At 43.5% G+C, this 19,841-nt stretch overlaps 1 protein-coding gene across 6 annotated transcripts in view; it reads right to left on the minus strand.

Annotated features, from left to right (window-relative positions):
• The window catches only part of LOC140914681 (erlin-1), a 75,375-nt gene that overhangs the window by 50,958 nt on the left and 4,576 nt on the right, over positions 1–19,841 (minus strand). For all 6 annotated transcript variants that reach the window (XR_012159938.1, XM_073353129.1, XM_073353130.2 and 3 more), the window contains exon 2: positions 11,153–11,276. Coding sequence is in view for 5 of the 6 variants with exons in the window: in XM_073353126.2 (XP_073209227.1) it covers positions 11,153–11,276 (124 nt within the window). In the remaining variant the exon portion in view is untranslated. The remainder of the gene's footprint in view (positions 1–11,152; positions 11,277–19,841) is intronic.

The raw sequence follows: 19,841 nt of genomic DNA on the forward strand, positions 1-19,841 counted from the left end.
ACTTCTATTTGCTAATCAGGAGGATATACTATTAGGTAACTATTTAGCTTAGAGGAAAACTTAAGAATCTGAATATGTTTAAGAAATGTATCTTTCATCATTTTCTTTTTTACTAGATTAATGACAGGCTCTATTTGGATGAAAATTCAAAATCAATTAATGCACAAAACCAGCATCTTAAATTTTCAGTTAAACAAAACTACCTTGAATATGCAGGATACATAAGAAAAGTTAGTCAAAACATGTCTTGCATTTAAAACTGATCTATTAAACAAAGGAAGTATCTGCAGTAAGTGAACTGACCAGATGGTCTTCGGTCACTATGCCTTTCAAGACTTTAGACCCAGTACATCTCATTTCTCACACCTAGATCTTATTCAGATATTGGAAAAAGAAAAACAAGCTATCCTTTTTCAAATCCCAGTTAGTCTCAAACGGTGAATGAGCTAGTCATTGAACTGAACGAGTTGAATGAACTGAAGTGAAGAAAATATTTTCTCTGCACCTGTAGTAGATGTTTCTGCTGTCAGAAGACAGTTTAACACTTCAGCAAACTCTGGTTCCAGGTGCTTAGCCAGTGACTTTCACCAATTCAGTGGTGTCACTTTCTTTAAAACTTGGCAACAAGTATGTACTGCTTAATATTATTTTTATTTAATTTAGAGTTATTTTAATAGATTTTTAGTTTAAGTCTTAGCATAGGTTGTCACTTTTGAACTATTTTTTTTTTAATTAAACCTATGGAAAATAGAAGAATTCAATTTATATAAATTTCAATTTTTGTTTTAAAGAAACATCTAGACCACTGCTATCATGAATAAATGTGTGAAGGCAAAGAAACACTGCACACCAAAATGAAATTGGGATTTGAAGCCGATATGAGTGTGCACTGGAAGCCTCCAACCCCCCACCCATCCACAAGCTACAGTGAGGTGGCACACAGTGGAATGAAGTTTTAACTAACTGAACTTTGTAAAAAACGCACTCCTGAAATTTACTTGCTGACCCATTTTGCACATCATTCTGTGAGAACACAAGTACCATAGGAAACAAAGAGATGCCTAATAATTGTGATGTTGCAGTTGCATTCTGAGGCTGTTCCCAGGGCAACAGAGGAAAGAATTACATTATTAGTTAAAACTTATTTTTGTGCTGAATCTAGCCAGGTTTTAGAGGCTATGTCTACACTACACAGCTTTTAGCGACTTGGTTGTGTTGCTACAGCTGTGCCACTAAAAGTTGTGCAGTGTAGCCGCTCTTTGTCGGCTCTCCTGCTGACAAAAAACTTACAGCGTAGCCGCTGTTTGTCAGGAGTCAGGAAGAGCCTACCAAGCAAGGAGACAGTTGTTTCAGGATAATTAGTTTACTTCTTAAATTGTGCAATTTATAAAAAGGATCATGGCTAAAGATGGATCCCAATGAGAAGTAACAGATTACATCAAAAAGCATTAATTCAGTCAAATTATCAAGGGGTTGCTAATTACTTTTCCAATGAAAGCATGCTAATAATGTTGGTATCAGAACTGCACCATCTGTTTATGCAGAGCACAATCCCACATTCAGCTCTTTTCTTACTGCCTACATTTCTTCCACCTTACACAACCGATCTACCAGCTTCCCAAGGTGCACTTACAATACGACAGAGCTTGACCATAACAGAAAATTCTGCTTCCTTTTCTCCTGGGCATAATGAAAGACCCATTTACTCTCCTCAGTCCGTTACGAGTGGCTGGAGAAGAAGCATCAAACTCTGAATATGTGGGGCAAGGGAGGAGGAAATGTCAGAGGGATGGTGAATAATAGAGAATATTATACAAATCAATGGTGTGGCCTCGTGTGGACACTGTATAGCACTGGTCACCCCTCATCTCCAAGAAGATGCTACAGAACTAGAGGGGTTTCACAGATGAGTGACAAGAGTGATCAAGGGCCCAGAAAAAGACTCTTGTATGAAGAAAGATTGCAAAGACTGGGACTGTTACTTTGAAAAGGAGACCAATAAGAGGGGGTGTCAAACATACAGCTAAGGATAGCATAAAATCCCTCCTTTACCTGTAAAGGGTTAAGAAGCTCAGATAGCCGGTATCAGGGTTCCTTCCCCACTCTGAACTCTAGGGTACAGATGTGGGGACCCGCATGCAAGACCCCCTAAGCTTATTCTTACCAGCTTAGGTTAAAAACTTCCCCAAGGTACACACTTCGCCTTGGCTTTGAACAGTATGCTGCCACCACCAAGCGTTTTAAACAAAGAACAGGGAGAGAGACCACTTGGAGATGTCTTCCCCCAAAATATCCCCCCAAGCCCTACAGCACTTTCCTGGGGAAGGCTTGACAATAATTCTTACCAATTTGTACAGGTGAACACAGACCCAAACCCTTGGATCTTAAGAACAATGAAAAAGCAATCAGGATCTTAAAAGAAGAATTTTAATTAAAGAAAAGGTAAAAGAATCACCTCTGTAAAATCAGGATGAAAAATACATTACAGGGTATTCAGATTCAAAACATAGAGGATCCCCCTCTGGGCAAAACCTTAAAGTTTCAGAAAACAGGAATAAACCTCCCTCTTAACACAGAGAAAATTCACATAAAACAAAAGATGAACTAATCCGCCTTGCCTGGCTTACCTATACTGGTTGCAATATTGGAGACTTGCATTAGGATGGGTTGGAGAAGATGGATTTCTTGTCTGGCCTCTCTCAGTCCCAAGAGAGAACATACACGTAAACAAAGAGCACAAACAGAAGTCCCCCCCCCCCCACAAGATTTGAAAGTATCTTGTTCCCTTATTGGTCCTTTGGGTCAGGTGCCAGTCAGGTTAGCTGAGCTTCTTAACCCTTTACAGGTAACAGGATGCTGCCTCTGGCCAGAAGGGATTTTATAGCACTGTATACAGAAAGGTGGTTACCTTTCCCTTTATATTTATTTATGACAGCCGGGTTGGCACCTGACCAAAAGGACCAATAAGGGGAAAAGTTACTTTCAAATCTGTGGGGGAAGGTTTTTGTTTTAGGCTTGTGTATTCTCTCCGGAGACAAAGAGAGACAGAGACCAAGCAAGTAATCTAGCTCCTACTGAATGATACATCTAAACTTACAGACATAGTAAGTAATAGCAAGAACATGCATTAGAGTATCTTTTGTTTTAGCTTGTAAATTTTCTCTAGGCTAAGAGGGTGGTTTATTCCTGGTTTTTTTGTAACTTTAAAGTTTTGCCTAGAGGGGAATCCTCTGTGTTTTGAATCTGATTACCCTGTAAAATTACCTTCCATCCTGAGTTTACAGAGGTGCTTCTTCTATTTTGTTTTTATAATAAAGTTCTGTTTTTAAGAACCTGATTGGTTTTTAGGGTCCAGTCTGTGCTCACCTTGTTTACCTATCTGGTTGGTAGATTATTCTCAACCCTCCCCAGGAAAGAGGGTGAAGTGGCTTGGGGGGATATTTTAGGGAAACAAACTCGAAGTGGTCCTTTTCCTGAATCTTTGTCTAACTCACTTGGTGGTGGCAGCAGTACCCATCCAAAGACAAGGATGGATTTGTGCCTTGGGGAAGTTTTTAACATCAGCTGGTAGAAATAAGCTTAGGGGGTCTTTCATGCGGGTCCCCACATCTGTACCCTAGAATTCAGAGTGGGGAGGGAACCCTGACAGGGGACACGACAGAAGTATCTTAAATGATGACTGCTCAGGGAGATTGGAAATATCTGTTCTCCTTGTCTCAACACAAGGACAAGGGAAAGTGCAGTGTAAATAAACGTGGAAAATTCAAAATGAACAAAAAAGGGCCTTATCATACAATGCATGATTAAACTGTAGAACTCACTGCCACATGAAGTAGTTGAAGCCATGAATTTAACAAGATTAAAAAAAGGATGGAACAGTTATATCCCATTTATTCTTGGGATAAGAAGAATGTCCAGAGTTAGCATAGTTAATGACAACAAACATTGTGGCAGGGATATTAAACCTATTGCTTCAGGACTTAAGCCAATCTCTAACTATTAGAAACCAGGATGAAAACTAATGTGGCGGTAGATTATTATACATCCGCTACTGAAGGCTCTTACACCTTCCACTGAAACACCTGTGCTTGCCCCGTCAGACACAGGAGACGAGGCTAGATGAGTCTAGGGTCTGATCCCATATGGCAGTGCCTATGTATAACCACCACATGTTATAGACCAGTGGTTCTCAACCTGTGGCCCACAGGCCGTTTGCGGCCCAATCAGCAGAGCTGTGGCCCATGTGACATCGTCAGGGCCATACAGGTAGTATTGGATGTGGCCCACATAACACATTATGGGCCGCATATATGGCCCACAACTGTAAATAGGTTGAGAACCACGGTTATAGGGAGAAACAATGAGAGTGACAGCTGGATCCTTTTAATAAGGATGTGTGTTGTCATCAAAACTGCACTGTCTCCATCTGCTGGATGGGAAGAACTAGAACCCCTACTTTTGGACTGGCAAGGAAGAATGAAGAGTAAGTGTGCCAAAGCTTGAAGTTCTCTCCATGGTCCTCAGTGTTTTATCACTATGTGTGCTTTATTCAAAGGAAGAGGTATTAAATCAAATTTGCAGGGTCCCTGACAGAACTTTAGGTACAATTAATACCTAGAGAACAGCCTGGGGCAATAAACTGCCAAGGAGGGCGGGAGACACAGGGGACTATCCATAATACCAAGCATGAACTGATAGTCAGGTGACAAGAGTAATGAGATAAAACTGAGGGAAAAAAAGCCCAGCCTGGATTATCCCAAATGGTTAATGACAGCGAGAGCTGAAGTATTAACTATAGAATCATCTCTTAAGCAAGTGGCCGGAGCCCCGCCACTTGGGTCACTGGAAGCTAGAATGGAGAAAGCCCTGAAGGGAATAATCCAGCACAGGCTTTGCGAACAGGATATAGAAAGTGCTGGGTTCTCTCCCTAATTTCTACCCTTCCATTCGCAGAAACTGCTTCCAAAACGTGAGGACTATATCAAAACTTTCACACACAGGTTTGAGATAAAAAGTCCCAGAATGTTTTAAACCAAGCAGTGGCAGACTTATAACACATTACACAACCACAGACAGTGTCCACACCATCATTTAAGGGCTTCAGCTCCCACAAACCCAATCATGGCAAATATTTCCCTACTGGGTCTGTTTATGCAAATTATTGTGTACATGTATATAGTTTCCCACATCTTAATAATCTCCTACATCAAGGCATGAGGTCTTAGGACACATTCTAAAACCACAGTTTCCTCCAAATGAGAAACAGATGCATCAAACATTTTGACCACAGATAAAATTATGCTCTAGACAGGAGAAATACTGGCCCCAGTTTAATACAGGATTGGCCCAGATGAAATCCCATTTGGATAACTCATGAAGTACATGACCCCTGATCACCTGACAACATGAGCAGAAGGGACAAGCATACAGCAGATGCCGTAAGTATTATCAACTTAATGAATACAGCAGCTAGTGATAACTTCTACAGTTAGGGCTACAAAGCAGCTTCCTTTAAGAATAGCCAGATAAAACTTTTAGAATTCCTGAAGGATTTATTTTTGGGGTTGAACACTCCCATGGCCAGTCTCTGCCAAAAGGTGACATTTTTAGAAAGATTGGTAAAACTGCTGAGCCATTTAAGAGTGGAGAGATTAGAAAAAAAAATACTTTTCCTACTCAAAAAAGCCCCCAAAAAACCTGACTACACTCATTGTGAGGGAAGTCAGAAGAAACCTCAAAACAGCTGAACTTTGAAACTTCTAATTTGACAAAGAGAGGTCATCTCAGTCCAAAAAATTTTAAATGAAGTTAGGAACATTTGAAAAGATTTAAAAATGTATGAAAATTGAAGATGTGCAGCAGAACATTATCAGGTGTGTGCTGTGTGATGAGCCACACAGGGAGTTAAGGAACAGTCAGATTTGACCTTTGCATTTTGCAGGGGCTGCAAAAAACCCTTCAATTCTTCACTAATCTCTCCCAACACAACAGACGTTTTGTCCACTGTGCGGAGCATGTAATAACTGAGGGTCAAGGTGATTTTTCACAGATGTTAGGGCCAGAAGGAACCATTAGATCATCTAGTCTGACTTCCTGGGTATCACAGACCAGAGAATCTCACCCAATGATTCCTGCAGTCAAAGGAACTGTTCTTCCCGACTACATACGTGAACACTTTAGCACCCAATACCCTGTGGTGGAACTAGAGCATCTTTTTTACAGAGACATCCAGTCTTACTTTAAAGACTCCAAGGGTACATCTACACCGCAATTAAGCACCCACAGCAGGCCTGTGTCAGCTGACTTGGGCTCACAGGACTCATGCTGTGGGTCTGTTAATTTAGCACAGACGTTCAGGGACCCTCCCCTCTTGTGGGATCCCAGAGCCTGGGCTTGAGACCAAGCCTTAATGTCTACACCATAATTAAACAGCTCCATAGCTTGAGCCCTGTGAGCCAGAGTCATCTGACACAGGCCAGCTGTGGGGTATGTCTGCACTGCAGTTAAAAACCCAAGTGATGATGAATTCATCATTGTGCTTGCTGACCTAGGAAATACCCCAATTTATTTAATGGAAAAGGGACGGTTCCAGCATAACCCAGATCTTATATTTCCTGCTTGTCTGATTAGGGTGCAATTCAATATTCCATTTGCATATGTTAAAGTGTAAAGCAAAACCTGCAGGATGAGCACCATGGCCAAGTTAAGGAGGCTATGGGATTTCGCTTCTACATTCCCCAGCATTTATGGAATGCAACAATTACACTGCCATTCATTTCCGCATTTAGTACTCTTTGGACTGGGGGCTCCAAACAGTGTCCTGGGTCACCCACATCTTAGGAGAGAGATTGTCTGCTGGACATCTCTTCTCAGCCACAATCACATAAAATCTCTGTGGTATCTACAGCAATTGTTTATGTGGAAAAATAAAATAGGAAAATAATGTACATTTAACTTACGTTAGAGTTAATTTAGCAACTGGAAACAAATAGGAGGATATTAAACAGCAGCTACTAAGGTTAGACCATTTTAAATCAGCAGGTCCACATAACACGCATCTCAACATTTTAAGAGTTGGCTAAGGAGCTCGCTGGACCATTAATGTTGGTTTTTAATAAATCTTGGAATATTGGGAAAGTTCTGGAAGAAAGTTAATGTACCAATATTCAAAAAAGTAAACAGGATAATCCGGGTAATTATAGGCCTAGCAGTCTGGCATTGATCCGAGGCAAGATAATGTAGCTGCTAATACAGCACCCAATTAATAAAGAATTAAAGGAGAGCAATATAATTAGCAGGGTAAGTTCTATCCATGTACATCACACTGGGAACAGGCATTCACCCTTCAACAGATCATTGAAAAAAACTACTGCATGGCAAAAACCCACCTTAATCAACTTTCTCGTCTTCAAGAAAACATCCGACAGGGTTCACAGAGACCCTGTGGAATATTGCTAGAAGCAATGGGAGACCAGACAAGCTATGGAGACAGATGCGCAGTAAGACTGGTGATAACACACCCTTGTCTAACTCCAGTCACAATACTGAACCTCTCACCTAGGCCTGTAACCAATCTTCTTAGCATTAGCAATAGACTGGGTGATGTTGTGGGCAACAAGCAGCATGGTGGACGAATATAATTGATTAGTGGAGATGAGTTACAAGACCTTGACTTTACAGGCAACATAGCTTTACTAAGTACGTCACAGAACAGAATGATTGCCCTTCGTTTTGATGCCCTCTGTGGCAGAACAGGAAGCCAAAAAAAAATAAAAAGTACTGAAAGCAAAAGCAGAGAAAACCAAGACTATGAAGGTAGGAAACTAGACAACAAATGCAGAAGTGGAGGGAAAAGAAATCCAACAGATAGAAAAGTTCTGGTAGCTGGGGACAGTGACGACATTTTCAGGTGGCTGTAATAAACATTTATATGAGATTAGGAAAAGCAAACATCATTTTTGGAAGGAGGAACGTCTGATCACACAGAGATCTGCACAAACTAAAGGTCAGATTATACCGTGCAATTGTAAGGATCACGCTGCTATACGGAGCAGAGACTTGGCCGATAACAGTAGCTAACAAAAAGAGATTGGAGGATGTCCATTCCAGAAGGCTGAAAAGGACACTGAATGATTCACACAAGAGTAAGAGGGCTGACAGAGCAGAAAGACGTTAGAAAATAGAACCAAAGGGAAAAAAGTTCAGGTGGTTGGGACATGTATACTGTATAGACAATAGGAAGCATGCTCAGCAAGCACTGAATTGGGTACTTGTGGTAAGAAAGAGAAAGTGAGTAAGGCCAATGAAGAACCAGCAGAAGACAGTGATAGAGGAAAATGAATGTGTTGGCATTGCCTGGGAAGAAACGCCACAACTAGTAAATTACCATAATCAGTAGAGGAACTGGACTTGCCTGATGTGTCTGCAGCACAGAAGGAACTAAGGTCAAGGAATATAATTAATACCAATCTACATGAGTTTATGGAAAATAGATCCTGTCAAACTAATTTGATTTTTTTTTTTTTAACTTGGTTGCACAAGACGTTTTGATTATAAACTAGAAGGTAAAAATTAACATGGCACATTAAATGGATTAAATGATGACTAAACGATCGCTCTCAAAATGCAATTGTAAATAGGGAATCATCACTGAGTGGGAGTGTTTTTAGTGGGGTCCTGCAGAGATTGGTTGTTGGCCCTATGCTATTTAATATTTTTATCAATGACCTGGAAGACAACAAATCTCTGATAAAGGTTGCAGATGACACAAAAATTGGGGGAGTGGAAAACGACGAAGAGAACAGGTCATTGATTCAGAGTGAGCCGCATTGCCTAGTAAGCAAGCAACATGCATTTTAATGGAGACATATGTAAAAGCATACATCCTGGAAGTAAGGATGTCGGCCATAATCTATCCTGGGAAGCAGTGACTGAAAAAGATTTTTTGGGGGAAGGGAGGTAGACAATGAGTTCCCAGTACAATACAGAAGTCACATGGGGTAACGTGACCCTTTGATGTATAAACAGGGAAATCTCAAGCAGGAGTAGAGTGGTTATTTTACCTCTGTATTTGGCACTGGTATGACCAATGCTGGAATACTGTGTCCAATTCAAGACAGATGTTCATAAATTGATTCACAGAAGAGCCACAAGAATGACTTAAGGATTAGAAAACATGCCTTTATAGTGATGGACTCAAGGAACACAATCTATTTAGCTTAACAAAAAGAAGGTTAAGGGATGACTTGATTACAGTCTATAACTACATTGAGAACAAATATTAATAATGGACGCCTCAATCTAACAGAGAAAGGTCAAATATGATCCAATAAAGGCAAAAAAATTTTAACAGTGAGGGTAATTAACCATTCAAACAATTTACCAAGAGTCATGATGGATTCTCCATAACTGATCATTTTTAAATCATGATTGGATTTTTTTTCCCTAAAAGCTCTGCTCTAGGAATTATTTTTGGGGCAAGTTCTCTGGCCTGTGTTATACAGGAGATCATAATGGTCTCTTCTGGCCTTGGAATCTATGAATAGGAGGAGGCAATGACCTGCCTGCAAGAAGTCCACAGAGCAGTCTGGGGAGCTCTGCTCTAGGTAGTTTACCAGCAGCCAGTACCCATGGGAAGTTCAGCAACCGGCTAGACTATGACCGAGGTAACTTGTTTCCTTCATTCCCTATTCTTAAATATCAGCAGGATCAATAAGACCATCAGATTAAGATCTTGCTTACACTGGACTTTTTACACCAGTGTTGCTGCCTTAGGGACATCTGTGTTCAGTGTGGGATGTGCCTGCTGTGTGGGTCACGGTCCCAGTGCACGACACACATTGAGTATAGCTAGAAACCTAGGATAGACAAGACCTGTGGCAAACTGGATAAATAGGGCAGTGGTAATTCATACTCAGTTAAGAACTTGGGCAAAAAACAACTTGCGTAGACTCAAACTTTAAGACCAGATGGGACCATCATGATCATCTAGTTTGACCTCCTGCACATGGCAGGCCACAGCACCTCATCCACCGACTCCTGTAACAGACCCCTAATCTCTGGCTGAGTTACTGAAGTCCTCAAACCATGATTTAAAGACTTCAAGTTAAGAGAATCCACCATTTACACTAGTTTAAACCTACAAGTGAGCTGTGCCCTATGCTGCAGAGAAAGGCAAAAATCCATCAGGGTCTCTGACAATCTGACCTGGGGGAAAAAATCCTTCCCAATTGCAAATATGGCAATCAGACCCTGAGCACGTGGGCAAGACCCACCAGCCAGACACCTGGGAAAGAATTCTCTGTAGTAACTCAGAGCTAAGCTCCATCATCAGCCATTGGAGCTATTTGCTGCTAAAAATCAGATTGGCTACATGCCATTGTAGGCAGTCCCATCATACCACCCCCTCCATAAACTTATCAAGTTCAGTCTTGAAGCCAGTTAGGTTTTTTGCCCCAACTGCTCCCTTTTGACAGAGTTGGGAGCTGGCCTCCTAAAGTGGAAGGTGGGGACTAGGCACACAGAGCAGCGGGGAAGGGCTCTAAGCCAGAGCGCTGGGCACGGACCAGGTACCCAAAGAAGGGTAAGGAGTTCAGGATCAGGCACCCAGAGGTTCAGGAAAGGTCTGCATGGTGGGAGCTGGAAAGCAGGCATACAGAGGTGCAGGAAGGAGTGGGGAGTCAGATCAGGTGCACAGGGATACAGGAAGGACTCTCAGTAGAGGGGGACGCAAGGGACTTGGGGACTAGGCACACAGTGGTATGGGAAGAGTGGGAGTTATGAATCAAGCATACAGGGATATGCGAAAGGCCCTGGGTACTGGGGGAGGGAGTTGGGGAGCTAGAGCCTCTGTCTGTATGCATTTAAAGCTGAATTTTAACCCCATAATTGTTTCATGCACACTAGGGTGACAGGGGAGTTCAAAATCCAAACAGACCAGAAAACATTTTTATAATATCTCATGATTATTAGACTGTCATTTTTTACCTCTTTAGTCAGCAATAATGGCCCTCCTGCCCATCCTGAGATGTGGCCCAGGCACAGAACATGGAGCAGGGCAAACTCTTACACAAGACCTTCCTTGGATGAACCATAACGGAAAGAATTAAACCCAGAATGTTGAGAACCTTGGATGTACTCATTGGAATAGTACCTGTAATACACTGCCAGGTGGCCCTCATCAACTTTGTGAATGGAGGAGTAGAGGAGGAGAACCAGGACTCCTGCAGCAGCTGCTACTACCGCCCCAGGCTGGGCCATAGTCATACTAACGTCATCTGTGGGAACAAAACACATGGTCATCCACCAATGTTGCTGTCAGTGAATGAAAATCCCTCCCTAACCCCTCTCTCGCCTATGGATTTTTCTTACTAGCAGAAGCTCCCAAACCTTTTTATAATGCAGACCACAACTTCACAGAGAACATTTCAGACACACCTCTCCCATTCTCGATCACAGACCATTTCCATTCCTGCTCAGAATTGCACGACAATCCTATACTTACATGGATAATATTCGGAGAGTACTGTATATATTTTAAACTTCATTTAATTGTGGTTTGTCAGCTGCAAATCAAGAGAAGGAGCTAGTACCATGTGGCTGACCAGTACTCCACAGACCCACGTACAAGGGCTTTGCCCACTCAGTTGTATTAAGATGTCTCAACTCAGAGGCACAAGCTTTCTTAGCACCATCCGCTACATCAATTGTTTCAAGACCTTGTGTACAACATCTAAAACTCAAGAGAAATTGCAACACATATTTGTAATCTGCATCCTAGGACACAGCAGCACCAAAAGGCAGAAGGCTGCTCTACAGCTGCCTCCTCTGTCGAGCCACTCAGGTCAGAAGCTAGGAAGGAGGAGGAGTAGTATTTTCAGTGCTGCTCCTCTAGTCAGTCACAAGATTTTGAGGTTTTTTAACCCTTGTTCTTTGACGGGGTGGGCAATGGAGACATTTTCTCCATCCCTGAACAGAAATTAAGGGGAAAGTGCCCCCTTCACCTGTATGCTCTCGCTTCAAAAGCAACAGTCAGTACTGCTGCACAATTCACGCAGTCAATTATGATCAAGGTAGATTAATTCTCTGTTCTTGTCTCTGAATTTCCTTCTGCTTTCCTTAGCAACTTTAATTAACTCATCTTAAATAGCCATGTGGAGCTTCTCACATGTTCTTTAAGCAATTCTGTAGGTTACTGAGCTCAGAATAAAGACTGAAGTCTTCCTCTTTTTAAATCAACCCACACACCAGCTGATCACAACCCATGTACCACACGTAGTGCATGTACTGCAGAGCCAGACGGTGCCAGCTCAGAACTCTCCTGTCCCCATTCCACTCTTCAACCTCTTCTTCTCTCCCACCACGACACTCACTATCATTACAGTAACAGACCACTAATGTTAAATTTGAATAATCTTGGAATACTGGGGAAGTTCCAGAGACCTCCAAGAAAGCCACTGCTGTGCCAAGGCTTAAGAGTAGTTAAGATAAGATAGAAATTACAAGCCAGTTAGCCAGAAATACAGGACTAACTCATACAGGACTATCAAAGAACTGAAGGAAGGAAATATAATTAATTCTAATCAACATTAAAAGTTTGACTGATGAAAGTAATAACTATTGACATAATACACTTTTGTCTTCTGAAACCATTTGATTTAAAACTGCATAACATTCTGATTAAAAAGTGGATTATTGCCATTCCACTGGGATCAGTTCTTGCTCCAACATTATTCAATACCTTTACCAATGATCTGGAAGGAAATATGAAACCATTGCTGATAAGCTTTGCAAATGACAAATTGACAGGTGGTAATTACAAGGATAAAGCACTTATATAGGGCAATATAGATAACTTGGTACAATCATACCACATGCATTTCAACACTTCATACATCTAGGAACTGAGACTGTAGATCACAGTACAGGATGAAGACTTTATTCTGGAAGGCAGGATTCTGAAAGTGATCTTGCGGTCATGGCGAATAAGCAGCTGAGCATGAGCTCCCAGCGCAGTGCTCTAAGAAGGCAAATGCAATTTGTGGCTGTATAAGTTGGGGAACAGCAAGTAGGAGGAAGGAGATGATACTACTTCTGTATGCAGCATTGGTGAGACTTTTACAATTCTGATGCCACACTTCAAGAAAGATGCTGGCAAGCTGGAGATTTCAGAGAAGAGCCGCAAGAATGCTTTGTGTCTGAAATATCTGCCTGACAGTGAGAGACTAAAGGAGCTCAATCTATTTATCTTATCAAAAAGAAGTTTAATCACAGTCTATTCTTACCTATACAGGCAGAAGACAGCTGATAGTGGGGGGCTACTTAAACTAGCAGACAAGGGAAAACAAGAGCCAACGACTAAGTTCAGGTCAGAAAACCTGGAAACGAGGCACAAATGTTTAACAATTAGTGTAATTAACAACTGAAAAATATTACTAGAAGATATGTTATAGCTCAAATACAAGTCATCATCTTAGGATATGTCTACACTGCCAGAGTTACATTGCCAGCAGTTACAACACTACTTAGAGAGCGCTGAAGGGAAACCACTGTTATATATTGCGCAGGCACCTGCCTGCGCAATAGAGTGTTCACACTTGCAGTGGTATTTGGAATGGTGCACTCTGGGCAGCTATCCCACAGAGCATCTCTTCCTCTTCTGCCCCTGAGAGTTGTGGGAAGGCGGAGTGGGACACAGGGCATACTAGTCCTGTCCCAATGCACCGTGATGCATTGCTTCGCAGCCCAGCAATCCCTGTGCTTCTGTCTGCATTTGGCGCCATCTTTCCATGGTTTGTGTACTGCGTGCTCTGCCTCTTCGAGCTGCAGGAATGGATCCCGCACTGTTGACCAATATGCTGCTCGCTCTCACTAACACACCACAAGTGGCAGTGAAGTTATTCCTTAAACTACAAAGGCAAGAGGAGTTAGAGATTGATCTTGCCACACGTAGTAGCTACGACATGAGATTGCTTGTGGCATTCATGACCACAGTGGAATGCCGCTTTTGAGCTCAGGAAACAAACACTGAGTGGTGGGATCACATCATCATGCACATCTGGGATGACTAGCAGTGGCTACAGAACTTGCGCATGAGGAAAGCTACATTCATGAGACTGTGAGGAGCTCGACCCAGCCCTGTGGCGCAAGGACACGAGAATGAGAGCTGCCCTGTCAGAGAAGCACGTGGCGACTGCACTGTGGAAGCTGGCTACTCTAGACTGCTACCGATCGGTCGCTAACCAGTTCGGAGTGGGAAAGTCGACTGTTGGACTCGTGTTGACGGAAGTGTGTGGGGCCATTAATCGCATTTCTCAATGGTTCTCCAGGCACTTGTGGATCACCGTGAGCATTTCATCAACAATTAACGCAGGGTGATTCGGAAAGGGGAATGACGCAGGCATCTTTCGAAACGCTGGCCTGTTCAGGAAGCTGCAAGCAGGAACTTTCTTCCCAGACCAGAAGATCACCGTAGGGGGAAGTCAAAATGCCCATTGTGATGCTGGGAGACCTTGCCTACCCCTTAATGCCGTGGCTTATGAAGCCATACATGGGGAACCTTGGCAGCAGCAAGGAGCAGTTCAACAACAGAATGAACAAGTGCAGAATGACTGCTGAGTGTGCTTTTGGCCATTTAAAGGCCCGCTGGTGCTGCCTATATGGGATGCTGGACCTGGCCGATGACAATATTCCTATGCTTATAGCCGCATCCTGTACACTCCATAATATCTGCGAAGGGGAGGGTGAAAAATTCACTCAGGGCTGGATTGCTGAGGCTCAGCGCCTGGAGGCTGAATTTCAACAGCCAGAGACCAGGGCTATTAGAGGGGCCCAGCATGGGGCCATAAGGATCAGGGATGCCTTGAGGCAGCAATGTGAAGCTGAAAGCCACTAATATTTTTGTTGCTATGCTCAGGAATGCAGTGCTTGTAAAGCTAGGAAGTGATTGTGATTGGTGCAGATGAGAAAATTGACTGTTACTTTGCAGGGCTCTGTTTGCTTTCAGTTAATGGAATAAAGATGGCTTTCAAACCAAAACAATTCTTTTATTAAAAAACAACAATTGGAGGAGACAGAGAAACAAAACACACACATCAGCACTGTCAGGCCTGGGAAAAGGGAGGGTCCTAGGAGGAGGTGGGGTCCCAGGACAGTTAAAGGTTTGTATATGTCCAGGTATCATATGCAACCTTGTCCTTTGGAGTACAGCGCAGTGGGTACTGTATTTCAGCAGAGCTAAACAGCAGAGGGATGGGTGCTGAGTGTAGTGGGTACGGGTAGTCCGCAAGGCTGGACTGACAGGGTAGGAGTGGAATGGAGCCAGGAGGTTGATAAGAGTGTGTTGGTGGTGTCTGGGGGGGTCGCATGGGAAAGAGTTTTGCTACAGCAGCTGCAGGGGAGGGCAGGCACGGAGCTGCTAGGTTTGTAGTGCTAGTAGTGCCTGGAGCATGTCTGCTTGGCACTCCATAACATTTAAGGGCCGCTCCATAGCTTTGTTCTGGCATGTCCCATTCTCCTTTTGGTCCCTCTTCTCGCTGTCCCGCCACGCCTTCAGTTCCTGTTTTTTGGCCATGGAGTGCATCATAACATCACGCAGAAAGTCCTCTTTAGTTCTTTATGGCTGCTTTCTAATTCTGCGCAGCTGTTCAGCCGCCGATAACAAAGAGGGAGGCTGGGCTCCCAAGGTCATCTCTGTGAAGCCAAAATGCAACATTTTACAGAAACAGTATTGTTTGCAACACAGACCACTGATTCAGTGATTTAAAACACAGCCACTATTCACATACCTGTCACTAACTGGCTGACCCCAAGCAAGCACACGAGCCACAAGACCCCCAAAATGGTGAGTAACTGCAGGGGAAAAATCAGTGTTCCAAGACGGTACTGTACACTAGGCACGTGGGTCTTGGGGAGAGCCGGCACTATAGTCATCATCATCATTACTGTCCCCACTTTTTCCACAGGCTGTGTTCATTATGGAAGATATCTCACTGCTGAGGGTGAGCAGGGAATCAAGGGAGGGTCTTCCCCAATACTGCGGCTTCCGCCCTGACCCTTATGCGGCTCACCTGTGTGCCGCAACAGTCGTCTCTCCCGCCAGCAGAGTGGCGGGGGAAAGTCACCCTTAATAGGGCAAGAAACAAAGCAGCTCTGCCAAAGAACCTGCGGCAGCGGATTGCCCAGTATCTCCATGAGAGTTTCCTGGAGATCTCTGAGGGAGATTCCCGTGAAGTGAGGGAGTCAAGACCCTGTTCCGCTGCTCAGACTAGGCATATGGTGGTAAGTGCATCATACAGACACAAACCTGCTTTCTGCAATCCTCCTGACTCCAACAACTCGCTTCAGCGATTCCCAAAATCAAAGCCACTTACCAGGGGTCTCCTTGCCTGTTTGTGCTTCACCAAGCTCCAATAGCTGTGACTGGCTAGCCTCCTCCAGGGTAGAAAAGAGCTCCTGGCTATATGCAGCTCTGACCTCCGAGTCATCCTCTGCCTCTGGGTCCCCCTCCGCCTCCACATCCTCATCCAAGATTTCCTCCTCCTGGCTCGGTCCACTCTCGACTTGCACGCGAGCCACCGAAGTATCCACAGGGGCCTTCGCAGTGGAGGTGGGGTCGCCACAGCTCTCTGTAGAACCGGCAGCTCGTGGGGGCAGCACTGGAGCAGTGGTTTGCCTCCTGCGCCTTGTGGTAGGCATTCTGCAGCTCCTTCACTTTGACCCTGCACTGCAGAGTGTCCAGGTCACAGCCCCTGTCGTGCATTCTGAAATCTGCCCATAGGTATCATAATTCCTGCCGCTGGAGCACAGCTGGGACTGGACCACCTCCTCTCCCCAAATGCTGATGAGGTCCAGAAGCTTGGCATTGCTCCAAGAGGGGGATCGCCTGGTGCGTGGAGCAGGCAAGGTCACCTGGAACGATGTGCGGAGACCACTGCATGCGTCTCCGAGCAAACAGGAAAGGGACTTCCAAAATTCCAAGGAATTTAAGGGGTGGGGCTCACATTTGGTCACCTGAGGGCAGGGCAGTAGAGTTCAAACCCACGACCAAAGAGGCAAGAACAGGCATTGAGAGACACCTCCCGGAGGCCAACTGCAGCACTGTAATCAACCAGGGTGTCTACACTGGCACCGCAGCATTGGAGCCCCTGGCACAGAAAGTTGTACGCCTTTTGTCGGGGTAGTTTTTTTTTTTTTTTTTTTTTTACAGCACTGCAACTGCGCAGTTTTTGTGCACTAAATGGTTTGGTAGTGTGTACATCTCGGGAATCACACCGCAGAAAGCTGCTTTACTGTGCAGAAACTTGCCAGTGTAGAGAGAAGGCCTAAGATACAGGAGTCACTACGCTCCATGAAGTGGATTATTCAGGAGGTCAGACTAGATCATGAATCACTTCTGGTATTAAAAATCTATTAAAAGCTTAATATATTCCCTGGAGTATATTTAAGTGAGCAAGGTGGCAGAACAAATGTGTTCTTGAGTTTCAGTGGCGTAAACAGCTGCAAAAAAATAAGGACACAAAAGTGGCTTCCCATTTGTGCTAGAAATACAGTTAGACACGTCAAAGGAGACACCTGTGACCCAACATGGCTAAAGCATGTCTGCATTTTGTTGTGTAGATGGGAACTCTAACTATGTGCGCAATCCATATTAAAGTCGTGAATAATTAGTGTCAGGAAACAGTCATAAAATGCAGGCCCAAAAACACAACACCCTTCCTCTCAAACTGGCCCAAAAGGAAATCCCAAAAGCTCTGCATGAAATCAAATGACAACCGAAATCTTTTCTGGGGAGCAAATTCTACCATCCCCCAGAAAAGATTCCAAATGCAACAAGTACTTAAGAAATTATTATTCAATGTAACCAATCTCATTGCCCAATGCTCAGAGTCCAACCTCCCATTTCTGAGTAAAGAGCTGTCTCCCACTCCACTGCCAATATCCTGGATCTCTCCCAATAAAGCTTCAGGCCAGGGCATGACAGAGCTGAATCTGTGGACATACTGATGACTGCTTCTTATCCCTGGATTTTGGTGTATAGCCATACTGTGACTGCTGGATCTGTAAGGCCTTGTATACGGTCAGTCATAAAATGTAGCTGTCCTATTTCAGACACACAGCACAGGCATGCAACAGCACACTGAAAAAAACCATTCCAATCCTTCCTTTTTCGACCAAACCACAAGAGTCATGATGGGAAACTGTCTTCCATCTCTAGAGCCCACTCCTATGGAGTACTATTGACAGATGGGTTGCATGGAGCCAGTAGGTAAAATCATAGGGCCTCATGGACTCAGCAATACATGGATCATACCCAGCTATCCAAATATTAAAGGAAAGAGTAGTGCTGGATGAAAAGAAGATGATGAAACTAAACCTGGTTTGGATGGAGGCAATACCAGTGGAGTAAAATGCTTCGAAGAACTTGCTGCCAGTATATTACCTCTCCTCAGATAGTCAAGTCTATAGACACAATCCTGGACCCATCATAAATCTCTGGCTGCAGAAAGATCCTCTTCAATCTATGCTTGTCTCAGCTTGTCAGACTCAGGCCCAGCCACAAGTGACCTGAGCAACTGTGATCGTTCAACTAGATTACCGTAGCAATATATCTAGAAATGAATTCACCGACATAAGGCTCCAACAGGTTCAAACTGCAGCAGCTCACCTTCTTAGCAACACAAACACTCAAAAGGACATCACTCCAGAGCCTGGCTCCTGCATTGGCTCAATTTAAATAAGAGTCACATCAATGGGTCCTGCCTTCCAAGCTCCTCCACAGAAACACCTCAGTCACAAGGACCACTGTTAACTGTATCCTTTTACAGTTCTGTTTCAACACCAAAGTCATACTCTAACCATGACTGGGGACACAACAGTACGTTAGTGCTTCCCTTTGATATGGCTGAACACATAGTGTAAATGGGCCTAGAATGACACTGAAAAATCGACTTAGGCCCAAGGTTTAGGTTCTGAAAATAAATCTAGTTTAAAAAGGCCTCCCACCAATAGAAATGTTTCCATGCTTCTCCCCCCCCCCCCCATTTTCACAGAAGCTTTTTTAAAGGAACACAACATGTTCTGCAGCATTGTAGCCTGAACATTGCAGATTCATGTCCAAATGCAGTGCAGGCACAGATTAGAAACTGACTTGCCCATTCTTATTGCCTAAGCAGTCATGTGCAGTGAATTTGATATTTTCAAATTCTGTCAGCTGAGATGCTATTAGTAACAAATAAGGAAATTAAAAAAAAGAAAAAAGAAAAGAACTCTGTTCGTGCACCTCATAGCTCCCCTTTAAATTCTCCATACAACTGGAAGTTACAGTGGCAAAGTGACAAGAATCAAGGAGGACTTGTGGCACCTTAGAGACTAACAAATTTATTTGAGCATAAGCTTTCGTGAGTTACAGCTCACGTCTTAGTCTCTTAAGGTGCCACAAGTACTCCTTTTCTTTTTGCGGATACAGACTAACATGGCTGCTACTCTGAAAAGAATCAACGGTTCAGTACTTAACTGGTTTGTGAAGTATCTTGGCCTCTACACTAAATGAACTTGGCCATTAATTTTACTGCAACTTTAGAAACCTGTGAACAGCCAAGTAAAAACCTTTGAATGTGGGAAGGAGCGTACAGCTGTCCTCAGCAAGCTGTTCTTATTTTGCTACTGCAGACACTCAGTCACACCTCAGTCACCTAATTTAAGGTGATCTGCAAAAAATAAGTCACCTAATTTGTCTTTTTTTGCTTCTTTATATACTTTACGTATATTTTCTTCTCTCCCCCCAAAAGGCAGATGCAGTGCTTGTTTTACCTTTAGAAATAATAAGGTTTCATTTTCTGCTT

This window comes from Lepidochelys kempii, chromosome 7, assembly GCF_965140285.1.
Source record: "Lepidochelys kempii isolate rLepKem1 chromosome 7, rLepKem1.hap1, whole genome shotgun sequence".
NCBI lineage: Eukaryota > Metazoa > Chordata > Testudines > Cheloniidae > Lepidochelys > Lepidochelys kempii.